We start from the raw sequence: 12,959 nt of genomic DNA on the forward strand, positions 1-12,959 counted from the left end.
AGTACATATGTTTAGGTTACAGCACTGGTGTCTAGAAGAAGTACACATGTTTAGGTTACTGCACTGGTGTCTAGAACAGTACATATGTTTAGGTTACTGCACTGGTGTCTAGAACTGTACATATGTTAAGGTTACTGCACTGGTGTCTAGAACAATACATATGTTTAGGTTACTCCACTGGTGTCTAGAATAATACATATGTTTAGGTTACTCCACTGGTGTCTAGAACAGTACTTATGTTTAGGTTACAGCACTGGTGTCTAGAATAATACATATGTTTAGGTTACAGCACTGGTGTCTAGAACAGTACATATGTTTAGGTTACAGCACTGGTGTCTAGAGAAACACACATGTTTAGGTTACAGCACTGGTGTCTAGAGCAGTACATATCTTAAGGTTACAACACTGGTGTCCAGAGAAACACCTGTTTCGGTTACAGCACTGGTGTATAGAGCAGTACACGTTTAGGTTACAGCACTGGTGTCGAGAGAAACAGTACACATGTTTTTAGGTTACATGTAGGCACTGGTGTCTAGAGCAGTACACATGTTTAGGTTAGATCACTGGTGTCTAGAGAAACACACATGGTTAGGTTACAACACTGGTGTCTAGAGCAGTACACATATTTAGGTTACAGCACTGGTGTCTAGAACAGTACACATGTTTAGGTTACAGCACTGGTGTCTAGAACAGTACACATGTTTAGGTTACAGCACTGGTGTCTAGAACAGTACACATGTTTAGGTTACAGCACTGGTGTCTAGAACAGTACACATGTTTCGGTTACAGCACCGGTGTCTAGAACAGTACACGTGTTTCTGTTACAGCACTGGTGTCTAGAACAGGACACATGTTTCAGTTACAGCACTGGTGCCTAGAACAGTACACATGTTTCGGTTACAGCACTGGTGTCTAGAATTGTACATATGTTTCGGTTACAGCACTGGTGTCTAGAACAGTACACGTGTTTCGGTTACAGCACTGGTGTTTAAAACAGTACATATGTTTAGGTTACTCCACTGGTGTCTAGAACACTACATATGTTTAGGTTACTGCACTGGTGTCTAGAACTGTACATATGTTTAAGGTTACTGCACTGGTGTCTAGAACAGTACATATCTTAAGGTTACAACACTGGTGTCTAGAGAAACACCAGTTTCGGTTACAGCACTGGTGTATAGAACAGTACACGTTTAGGTTACAGCACTGGTGTCTAAAACAGTACATATGTTTAGGTTACAGCACTGGTGTCTAGAGAAACACACATGTTTAGGTTACAGCACTGGTGTCTAGAACAGTACATATGTTTAGGTTACAGCACTGGTTTCTAGAACTGTACATATGTTAAGGTTACTGCACTGGTGTCTAGAGCAATGCACATGTTTAGGTTACAGCTCTGGTGTCTAGAGAAACACACATGTTTAGGTTACAGCACAGGTGTCTAGAACAGTACACATCTTTAGGTTACAGCACTGGTGTCTAGAATAACACACATGTTTAGGTTACAACACTGGTGTCTAGAACAGTACTTATGTTTAGGTTACTCCACTGGTGTCTAGAATAATACATATGATTAGGTTACAGCACTGGTGTCTAGAACAGTACATATGTTTAGGTTACAGCACTTGTGTCTGGAACAGTACACATGTTTAGGTTACAGCACTTGTGTCTAGAACAGTACTTATGTTTAGGTTACAGCACTGGTGTCTAGAATAATACATATGTTTAGGTTACTGCACTGGTGTCTAGAACAGTACATATGTTTAGGTTACAGCTCTGGTGTCTAGAGAAACACACATGTTTAGGTTACAGCACTGGTGTCTAGAACAGTACACATGTTTAGTTTACTCCACTGGTGTCTAGAGAAACACACGTTTCGTTTACAGCACTGGTGTCTAGAGCAGTACTCATGTTTAGGTTACAGCACTGTTGTCGAGAGAAACAAACATGTTTAGGTTACAGTGCTGGTGTCTAGAGCAGTACACATGTTTAGGTTAGATCACTGGTGTCTAGAGAAACACACATGGTTAGGTTACAACACTGGTGTCTAGAGCAGTACACATATTTAGGTTACAGCACTGGTGTCTAGAACAGTACACATGTTTAGGTTACAGCACTGGTGTCTAGAACAGTACACATGTTTAGGTTACAGCACTGGTGTCTAGAACAGTACACATGTTTAGGTTACAGCACTGGTGTCTAGAACAGTACACATGTTTCGGTTACAGCACCGGTGTCTAGAACAGTACACGTGTTTCTGTTACAGCACTGGTGTCTAGAACAGGACACATGTTTCAGTTACAGCACTGGTGCCTAGAACAGTACACATGTTTCGGTTACAGCACTGGTGTCTAGAATTGTACATATGTTTCGGTTACAGCACTGGTGTCTAGAACAGTACACGTGTTTCGGTTACAGCACTGGTGTTTAAAACAGTACATATGTTTAGGTTACTCCACTGGTGTCTAGAACACTACATATGTTTAGGTTACTGCACTGGTGTCTAGAACTGTACATATGTTAAGGTTACTGCACTGGTGTCTAGAACAGTACATATGTTAAGGTTACTGCACTGGTGTCTAGAACTGTACATATGTTAAGGTTACAGCACTGGTGTCTAGAACAGTACACATGTTTAGGTTACAGCACTGGTGTCTAGAACAGTACACATGTTTATGTTAAGGTTACAGCACTGGTGTCTAGAACAGTACATATGTTTAGGTTACAGGTTACTCCACTGGTGTCTAGAATAATACATATGTTTAGGTTACAGCACTGGTGTCTAGAACAGTACATATGTTTAGGTTACAGCACTGGTGTCTAGAACAGTACATATGTTTTTAGGTTACAGCACTGGTGTCTAGAACAGTACATATGTTTAGGTTACAGTTACATGTTTGGGATTAGCACTGGTGTCTGAACAGTACACATGTTTAGGTTACAGCACTGGTTTCAGTACATATCTTAAGGTTACAGCACTGGTGTCTAGAACAACACATGTTTCGGTTACAGCACTGGTGTCTAGAACAGTACACATGTTTCGGTTACAGCACTGGTGTCTAGAACAGTACATATGTTTAGGTTACAGCACTGGTGTCTAGAACAGTACATATGTTTAGGTTACAGCACTGGTGTCTAGAACAGTACATATGTTTAGGTTACAGCACTGGTGTCTAGAACACTACATATGTTTAGGTTACAGCACTGGTGTCTAGAGAACAGTACATATGTTTAGGTTACAGCACTGGTGTCTAGAACAGTACATATGTTTAGGTTACAGCACTGGTGTCTAGAACAATACACATGTTTAGGTTACAGCACTGGTGTCTAGAACAGTACTTATGTTTAGGTTACAGCACTGGTGTCTAGAATAATACATATGTTTAGGTTACTGCACTGGTGTCTAGAACAGTACATATGTTTAGGTTACAGCTCTGGTGTCTAGAGAAACACACATGTTTAGGTTACAGCACTGGTGTCTAGAACAGTACACATGTTTAGTTTACTCCACTGGTGTCTAGAGAAACACACGTTTCGTTTACAGCACTGGTGTCTAGAGCAGTACTCATGTTTAGGTTACAGCACTGTTGTCGAGAGAAACAAACATGTTTAGGTTACAGTGCGCTGGTGTGTCTAGAGCAGTACACATGTTTCGGTTACAGCACTGGTGTCTAGAGAAACACACATGTTTAGGGTACAACACTGGTGTCTAGAGCAGTACACATGTTTAGGTTACAGCACTGGTGTCTAGAACAGTACACATGTTTAGGTTACAGCACTGGTGTCTAGAACAGTACACATGTTTAGGTTACAGCACTGGTGTCTAGAACAGTACACATGTTTAGGTTACAGCACTGGTGTCTAGAACAGTACACATGTTTAGGTTACAGCACTGGTGTCTAGAACAAGTACACATGTTTCTGTTACAGCACTGGTGTCTAGAACAGTACACATGTTTAGGTTACAGCACTGGTGTCCTAGTTACAGCACTGGTGTCTAGAACAGTACATATGTTTAGGTTACAGCACTGGTGTCTAGAACAGTCAACACGTGTTTCAGTTTAGCACTGGTGTTTAAAGGTTTTAGGTTACTCCACTGGTGTCTAGAACACTACATATGTTTGGGTTACTGCACTGGTGTCTAGAACTGTACATATGTTAAGGTTACTGCACTGGTGTCTAGAACAGTACATATGTTTAAGGTTACTGCACTGGTGTCTAGAACAGTACATATGTTTAAGGTTACAACACTGGTGTCTAGAGAATGTTTAGGTTACACCAGTTTGTTTAGGTTACAGCACTGGTGTATAGAACAGTACACAATGTTTAGGTTACAGCACTGGTGTCTAAAACAGTACATATGTTTAGGTTACAGCACTGGTGTCTAGAGAAACACACATGTTTAGGTTACAGCACTGGTGTCTAGAACAGTACATATGTTTAGGTTACAGCACTGGTTTCTAGAACTGTACATATGTTAAGGTTACTGCACTGGTGTCTAGAGCAATGCACATGTTTAGGTTACAGCTCTGGTGTCTAGAGAAACACACATGTTTAGGTTACAGCACAGGTGTCTAGAACAGTACACATCTTTAGGTTACAGCACTGGTGTCTAGAATAACACACATGTTTAGGTTACAACACTGGTGTCTAGAACAGTACTTATGTTTAGGTTACTCCACTGGTGTCTAGAATAATACATATGATTAGGTTACAGCACTGGTGTCTAGAACAGTACATATGTTTAGGTTACAGCACTTGTGTCTGGAACAGTACACATGTTTAGGTTACAGCACTTGTGTCTAGAACAGTACTTATGTTTATGTTTAGGTTACAGCACTGGTGTGTCTAGAATAATACATATGTTTAGGTTACTGCACTGGTGTCTAGAACAGTACATATGTTTAGGTTACAGCAGCTCTGGTGTCTAGAGAAACACACATGTTTAGGTTACAGCACTGGTGTCTAGAACAGTACACATGTTTAGTTTACTCCACTGGTGTCTAGAGAAACACACGTTTCGTTTACAGCACTGTTGTTCTAGAGCAGTACTCATGTTTTAGGTTACAGCACTGTTGTCGAGAGAAACAAACATGTTTAGGTTACAGTGCTGGTGTCTAGAGCAGTACACATGTTTAGGTTAGATCACTGGTGTCTAGAGAAACACACATGGTTAGGTTACAACACTGGTGTCTAGAGCAGTACACATATTTAGGTTACAGCACTGGTGTCTAGAACAGTACACATGTTTAGGTTACAGCACTGGTGTCTAGAACAGTACACATGTTTAGGTTACAGCACTGGTGTCTAGAACAGTACACATGTTTAGGTTACAGCCCTGGTGTCTAGAACAGTACACATGTTTCGGTTACAGCACCGGTGTCTAGAACAGTACACGTGTTTCGGTTACAGCACTGGTGTCTAGAACAGGACACATGTTTCAGTTACAGCACTGATGCCTAGAACAGTACACATGTTTCGGTTACAGCACTGGTGTCTAGAATTGTACATATGTTTCGGTTACAGCACTGGTGTCTAGAACAGTACACGTGTTTCGGTTACAGCACTGGTGTCTAGAACAGTACATATGTTTAGGTTACTCCACTGGTGTCTAGAATAATACATATGTTTAGGTTACTGCACTGGTGTCTAGAACAGTACACGTGTTTCGGTTACAGCACTGGTGTCTAGAATAATACATATGTTTAGGTTACTGCACTGGTGTCTAGAACAGTACACGTGTTTCGGTTGCAGCACTGGTGTCTAGAACAGGACACATGTTTCGGTTACAGCACTGGTTTCTAGAACAGTACACATGTTTCGGTTACAGCACTGGTGTCTAGAACAGTACTTATGTTTAGGTTACTCCACTGGGTGTCTAGATTAGGTTACAGCACTAGAATACGTTGTTTAGGTTACCCCAGGTTACAGCACTGGTGTCTGCACTGGTGTCTAGAACAGTACTTATGTTTAGGTTACTCCACTGGTGTCTAGAATAATACATATGATTAGGTTACAGCACTGGTGTCTAGAACAGTACGTATGTTTAGGTTACCCCACTGGTGTCTAGAATAATACATATGTTTAGGTTACTGCACTGGTGTCTAGAACAGTACATATGTTTAGGTTACAGCACTGGTGTCTAGAACAGTACATATGTTTAGGTTACAGCTCTGGTGTCTAGAGAAACACACATGTTTATGGTTACAGCACTGGTGTCTAGAACAGTACACATGTTTAGGTTACTCCACTGGTGTCTAGAGAAACACACGTCTCGTTTACAGCACAGGTGTCTAGAGCAGTACTCATGTTTAGGTTACAGCACTGTTGTCGAGAGAATCAAACATGTTTAGGTTACAACGCTGGTGTCTAGAGCAGTACACAAGTTTCGGTTACAGCACTGGTGTCTAGAGAAACACACATGTTTAGGGTACAACACTGGTGTCTAGAGTAGTACACATGTTTAGGTTACAGCACTGGTGTCTAGAACAGTACACATGTTTAGGTTACAGCACTGGTGTCTAGAACAGTACACATGTTTCGGTTACAGCACTTGTGTCTAGAACAGTACACATGTTTAGGTTACAGCACTGGTGTCTAGAACAGTACACATGTTTCGGTTACAGCACTGGTGTCTAGAACAGTACACGTGTTTCGGTTACAGCACCGGTGTCTAGAACAGGACACATGTTTCGGTTACAGCACTGGTGTCTCGAACAGTACACATGTTTCGGTTACAGCACTGGTGTCTAGTATTGTAAAGTTGTGTAGGCATGATTGGTATTATGGCACGACAGATACTCGTGCTGGCTTGCAACTGTGCGTGGGATTGCGCGTGTGTATATGTACACGTGTATATGTTTGTAGTAACGGATGGCATTCAAATGAAGTTTTAACTAATTCGAAAATATGTTTTGTGCATCCCGCGCAAGTGTGTTTCTAAAGCCCCGTTCACATGCACCTGTTCGCACACATGTGTATAAATACACACATGAGCAAACTTTACATACGCGTGTAAATGTGTCATGTGAAAGCATTTACACACGTATGTAAATATACAATAGGAGCAAATTTACATGTGGTCAGGACCAGGTGCAAAAGTATATTTACACATGTGCAAATTTGCACTGCGAGTAAATTGTGTCATGTCATCTTCTTTTAGGGGAAAAGTTACATATTCCGGAAGCAAAACATCACATATGGTCTGACAAACTTCATGAATACATTTACAAGCAGTGGACTTCCCAACACCAAACAAATTCCCCACACTTCTATATTCTGAAGTTGAAGCCATCCAGTATATTGCGATTGCAACTTTCATTCGTACATCCCAAGTTTGGCGAACAGCTTGGTCACTAGCTTTTAAGTGCAGATAAGATCGAAACCCCCTTTGTTCATCCGAAAATTATCGTACCAGTCTTTGTCGTCACTAGTTTTATTCACGTCGTTCCAGCAAACAGACAGTCTTTCTTGTGACAGACCTGTTGCAAGAGCAGTACATATCTAATACTGTGTTTGTCTTCCCTGTTGAAGTTCAGAGAAAAATGAGATATTTTAATGCATTTATTATTCACACTTTCAAGTTTACTCACTCTACATAAATTCCATGTGAACGCAAAGTAAATTTACTATTACACACGTATGTATATTTACACATGTGCAAATTTACTTGCATGAGTAAATTTTGTGCATGTGAATGGGAGTTAAGAATGTTTCAGAGTTTGTCTTTGATGACATGAGAGGTGCCTTGAAGTAGGACGTAGAGGTTTCATCCATATGGTCGTCTATCCATTACTATCCCCTGTGACAAGGAAGGTAGCTGACATTACAGAAATCCAATTTCCACCCTTGTCGATGTAGGCTACAGGTTCTGAGTTATATTTTGTCTTGCATAGTGAGTCCATGGCGTGTGCCGCCAATTGTCGGCCGACTTTTCCAAATGTTCATTATCAAACCAACGTGCTCGTGTGAATTGATGCATTTCGCTAGGTAAAAATATAATTACAATATTGATTTTGATTATCGATCGGATCATCTTGACGGCATTTTGTTTGAAGTGATGCAGTTGGAGGTGATGAGAGGCAGAATCAGATTGGTCAACATACGGGCCATGGAAGGGCCATAATTTGTGACGCTACGATCGAGCAACGAAATTCCAGCACAAATCGGCAATGATAGAAAACGGACTTCTGTCGTCAAACTCCCTTGCTATAGAAAGATGATCCATCTATACATAGGTTACATGTTATATCGCCGTAACAATCCTACTTACATTATCTTATATCTATTCAACACAGTCATTTGTCACACATTTGGTAAATAGTCGAGTCTAATTCCAGTCATGAAGATCATGAGCATCGTCCTACGCAAATGGGATAAGATGACATGTGTCAACCAAGTTAGCAAGCCCGACCATCCGATCACGTTATTGCCTTTTACGACAAGAGTGGGTTAGTGAAGACCAAGTCGAACCCGGATCTTCACGGGCCTTACCTGTCGAAGTACATGTAGTTTCATTTAGGGTTTGGGTTTAAAAGTATATGGAGAGTATCTGTCTCTTGTTTTGTCGTGAAATGTCCATTTTTCCAGGTCTCGATGTAGGATGTAAGTGTTATTTTCTCACATGAGTTTGTATGATCTTACTCTGAAAGCTATAGTCTTGTTGGGTTTGTAAGTATTCCTACTTTAAAGTGTGATTTAACTGGAGAAATTTCAGTTGTTTATTCAGAATTTCATCACAAAATACACAATAAATTACACATATATTGTGCCTTGTTTACGCCGCCATGTTTCTAGCTATGAGAACAGTAGCCTGTAAATAACTGTGTCACTCCAATGACACCTGCGTCCACCCTATTATATCCCTTTATCACAAGGTAATAATAAGAATTACTTTAAGTTATTATTTTGGACATCTTACTGTACTCAAGCCTGAATCTTGTCACCTATCTAAACGCTTCTTCCCAAGGACAGAGTTTCCATTTAAGCTTCATGCAAGACTAGACTTGACTTTAATTGTATCTAGTAAACATACTTGGCTCAGAGATATGCCTAACGTACACGTGGCATAATATTACCTATAATTGCCCTACTTTCGGTTTCGTTTCAGTGCAGTTTACTTAGATTATACCTTTGCTGAAAATGATATAAAAATATATAAATATGAACACCTAAATATGATTATCCACCCTGTTGAAACAATACTATATCCTCACAACAGCCACGATTGAAGTATTATTGCTTTTATTTCTGAACTACAGACATATATAAAAGGATACATTTGCACCAGAAATCATTCAGTGTTATTACAACCAATACATGTGTCAATAGATAGTTCGATAGATGTGTCAATAGATAGTTCGATAGAAGATTCATACCTGGAGTATCGTAACTATACGTACCACTTACCGTTATTTCACAGCAGGGAACATGACAGATCTAGCGGGACACACAGTGATGTACATACACCACGAGCAGCTGATTGTGAGAATTGACATCAAGGGAGACAACTCGTGTAGCTATTTAACGGCTTGGGGGTCATGATGACCCAGGTGTAGTTGAGTGATTGACGGATATGTACAACTCCGACCGAAAACACGTTTTCCATAAGTTTGTGTGTTTTTACATGTATAATACCGATTTTTTGTCATTTGTGAAATTAGCTCTAAAGGTTACAATAGGGAAATATGTACTTTCCCAAGTTTACAATGACCTGTATGATGCCATGTAATTAATATTATAACAGCAAATGAACAACCACAAGCTTACTTATGTCGAGTGAGTGGGTATGGTTTTACGCCGCCTTTAGCAACATTCCAGCACCAGAAATGGGCTTCACATATTGCAACCATGTGGGGAATAAAACGCAGGTCATCGGCGTGACGAGCGAACGCTTTAACCCCTTGGCTACCCTACCTCCCCGACTAGTCTCGATCATTTGTATAGTCCGGAACCCTTCCAAACTGTTACTCTCCATATACAATGGGGCACAACATCGTTTCCGTAATCAACACATTGTTAAATTCTGATGACTTTTGCGGGGAAGAATATTTCTCTTGGTTAGAAACAGAATACATCATCAGCCGCTAAAATACACTGTTTTAATAAGAGGAATGTGTGTACTGAATCATAAAAATAAACAGTTTAGGGTTAATAGACATGTGCTGAAACTAATTCATTCGAGCCTTATCCCCTTTTCGCAACAGAATGAAATTTCAGTAAAGGTTCTAATGACTCACAATTAACTACGATAGTACAAAATGCTATATGTGATATATATGCCAATATTATTATAGCAAGCGTAACGTGTTCGTGTACCGTTAGATGGAGGACAGTACCATGAGCAACTGCTACAAGACATAAGGCAAGCATAAAACTGTTAAAATATTAAAATGTTCTCACTTCTAGTCTTCTAGTAAGCATCATTCACAGGTCAAAGGATGCACACACTCGGAAACGGTATACATTTCAGTTATCATTTTGATCGACATGATAATACAGATAATCATCTGCCAGACGCAGAATCTGTTGGAGACTCAGCAGAGCTGGAACATCCACGCGTACATCAAGTTCTGTTTCCTTCTCATAGTTCTTGATTGGCAGAACACAGCTCCGCGGGATACCAAACATCTGGGCAACCGTGTCAACGAGATCAGACACGGTGATGGTTTTGAAGAGACCCGACAAGTCTTTGTCCAGAAAAGGACAGACCTTCCCCACCTTGGTCAGCAGAACAACCTGAGGCACACCTGCACGAAGTACAGAAAAGAGGGTGTTATGCAAATTGCTGACACTTCAGGAATGAGTGAATGTGTTTGGTTTAACGCGTCTTCTAATACTGTTTCAGCTACACCAAGGTATGCCAGCTTCATGTAGGATGAAAATCAGGAGGTCCTGGACGTTTACCGCTTAAGTGAACACCACAAGTACGGAGATCTTGGACGTTTACCGCTTAAGTGAACACCACGAGTACGGATATCTTGGACGTTTACCGCTTAAGTGAACACCACGAGTACGGAGATCTTGGACGTTTACCGCTTAAGTGAACACCACGAGTACGGCGATCTTGGACGTTTACCGCTTAAGTGAACACCACGAGTACGAAGGTCTTGGACGTTTGCTGCTTAAGTGAACACCACGAGTACGGAGGTCTTGGACGTGTACTGCTTAAGTGAACACCACGATTACCTAGTGCTTGGACGTTTACCGCTTAAATGAACATCAAGAGTACGGAGAGCTTGGACGTTTACGCTCAAGTGAACACCACGAGTACGGAGTGCTTAGACGTTTACTGCTTAAATGAACACCACGAGTACGGAGGTCTTGGACGTTTACCGCTTAAGTGAAAACCACGAGTACGAAGGTCTTGGACGTTTGCTGCTTAAGTGAACATCACGAGTACGGAGTGCTTGGACGTTTACCACTCAAATGAACATCAAGAGTACGGAGGTCTTGGACGTTTGCCGCTTAAGTGAAAACCACGAGTACGGAGTGCTTGGACGTTTGCTGCTTAAATGAACACCACGAGTACGGAGGTCTTGGACGTTTGCTGCTTAAGTGAAAACCACGAGTACGGAGGTCTTGGACGTGTACTGCTTAAGTGAAAACCACGAGTACGGAGAGCTTGGACGTTTGCCGTTAAAATACTTAGGATTTTTATCGGGGACAACCAGGATTCGAAAACAAATATTTGGTTTCTGTCGTGCCTAGTGGGACGTAATTCTGCAGATCTGCTGCGTCTTACACGACTAACTCATCGATTACCCTGACTCCCTATTCAAACCAGTCAAAGTGGCACAGTGGCACATGTCCATCCCGAACGTACCGATCTCCTTATACAAGAAATAATACATACCAGCATGTCATATTTCAGATCATTTTAACATTTCTTTCACACAAAGTGCGAAATGTGTGAAATAAGACATCATTATGAACATCTAAAATGTGTGAAATAAACATCATTATGAACATCTAAAATGTGTCAATAAATAATAGCGAAAGTCCAGAACAGTGTCACAAGAGAAGGTACATATCGTTCTGACAATAATATGATTCACTTAACAGCTTGCTATTATATTCCAATTCCTGCCTTGATTCTACCAATAGCGTGCACGTCACACGTCAGATCAAGTAAACTAACGCTGGCGGCGGAGGGTAGCTGAATGGATAACCACGCTCAGAAGGCGTGACTTGCATCTAATTCTTTAGTCGCGTTCCATACTGATGATGAAGCATATCTGTGGTTTCTTAGATTTGTTCGAATAACCCCTTTCACAAAGCAGCTAAAAGCATCTGAGACTGTGATGACAACTTGGGTATGCTACCCCGATTGACGATCATGAGAAGATTTTTTTTAATACTTTTTTGAGGGAACACTGCCATCTTGATATTTTTTGCAACACTGCTACAACACACATTTTACGCATACATTATTTTACAATGATTATCTGGTCTACAATACCTCGAGCATTTGCAGATTCCTGAAACTCTTTCACAACCTCTAGGATCTTGTCCGAAAATACGTCCACAGTAGAGGCGTCAACGACGAACACAACACAGTGAGCTGTGTCTTCAAAAGATGGAGATTTCCTGTAGCCTCTTGTCTCTGGACCCAACTTGGTAAATGGGTTAAACTGAATACAAAAAATTATACTTGCACCTAGTGCAGCAATCGAAGCTCCTAATGGTAAAGTGATTGCAGCTCTCGGGTTGATAATATGTTCTTGCGGTAAGGGGTCCGATGAAGATTCAGATAAAAGAAGAACAATACCTCTATGGATAGCCTAGTCCTGAGCTAGTATCGCCAACAATCGCCTGCATCCAGTGGGGTGGATGTAAATCATACAGAGGTACAGTGCATGTAACAGATGTACAGTAAATCCCTATCCTCCGCGTATAGTTTGTTCTCATAACGTTCACAATGGTTTCAGGTACAAATCCGTGACATGTTACCAGAGATAT

General features: G+C 40.9%; 2 protein-coding genes across 4 annotated transcripts in view; both read right to left on the reverse strand.

Annotated features, from left to right (window-relative positions):
• LOC124272862 (interferon-induced protein 44-like) overlaps positions 1 to 9,504 on the reverse strand; it is a 44,254-nt gene extending 34,750 nt beyond the window's left edge. Inside the window, exon 1 of the mRNA XM_046708086.1 lies at positions 9,408 to 9,504. The gene's annotated coding sequence lies outside the window, so the exon portion shown is untranslated. The remainder of the gene's footprint in view (positions 1 to 9,407) is intronic.
• LOC124272879 (interferon-induced protein 44-like) overlaps positions 1 to 12,959 on the reverse strand; it is a 29,255-nt gene that overhangs the window by 7,507 nt on the left and 8,789 nt on the right. For 2 of the 3 annotated variants that reach the window (XM_046708096.1, XM_046708097.1), the window contains exons 6-7: positions 12,460 to 12,631; positions 9,226 to 10,747 (exon numbers count right to left, since the gene is read on the reverse strand). In XM_046708096.1, the coding sequence (XP_046564052.1) occupies positions 10,467 to 10,747; positions 12,460 to 12,631 (453 nt within the window). In that variant the 3' untranslated portion in view covers positions 9,226 to 10,466. Of the gene's footprint in view, positions 1 to 9,225; positions 10,748 to 12,459; positions 12,632 to 12,959 lie in introns of those variants that run through there. The other variant, XM_046708098.1, reaches the window with a different exon arrangement.

Source organism: Haliotis rubra, unplaced genomic scaffold, assembly GCF_003918875.1.
Source record: "Haliotis rubra isolate DU_JTF1 unplaced genomic scaffold, ASM391887v1 Scf174, whole genome shotgun sequence".
In the NCBI taxonomy this organism is placed as follows: Eukaryota; Metazoa; Mollusca; class Gastropoda; order Lepetellida; family Haliotidae; genus Haliotis; species Haliotis rubra.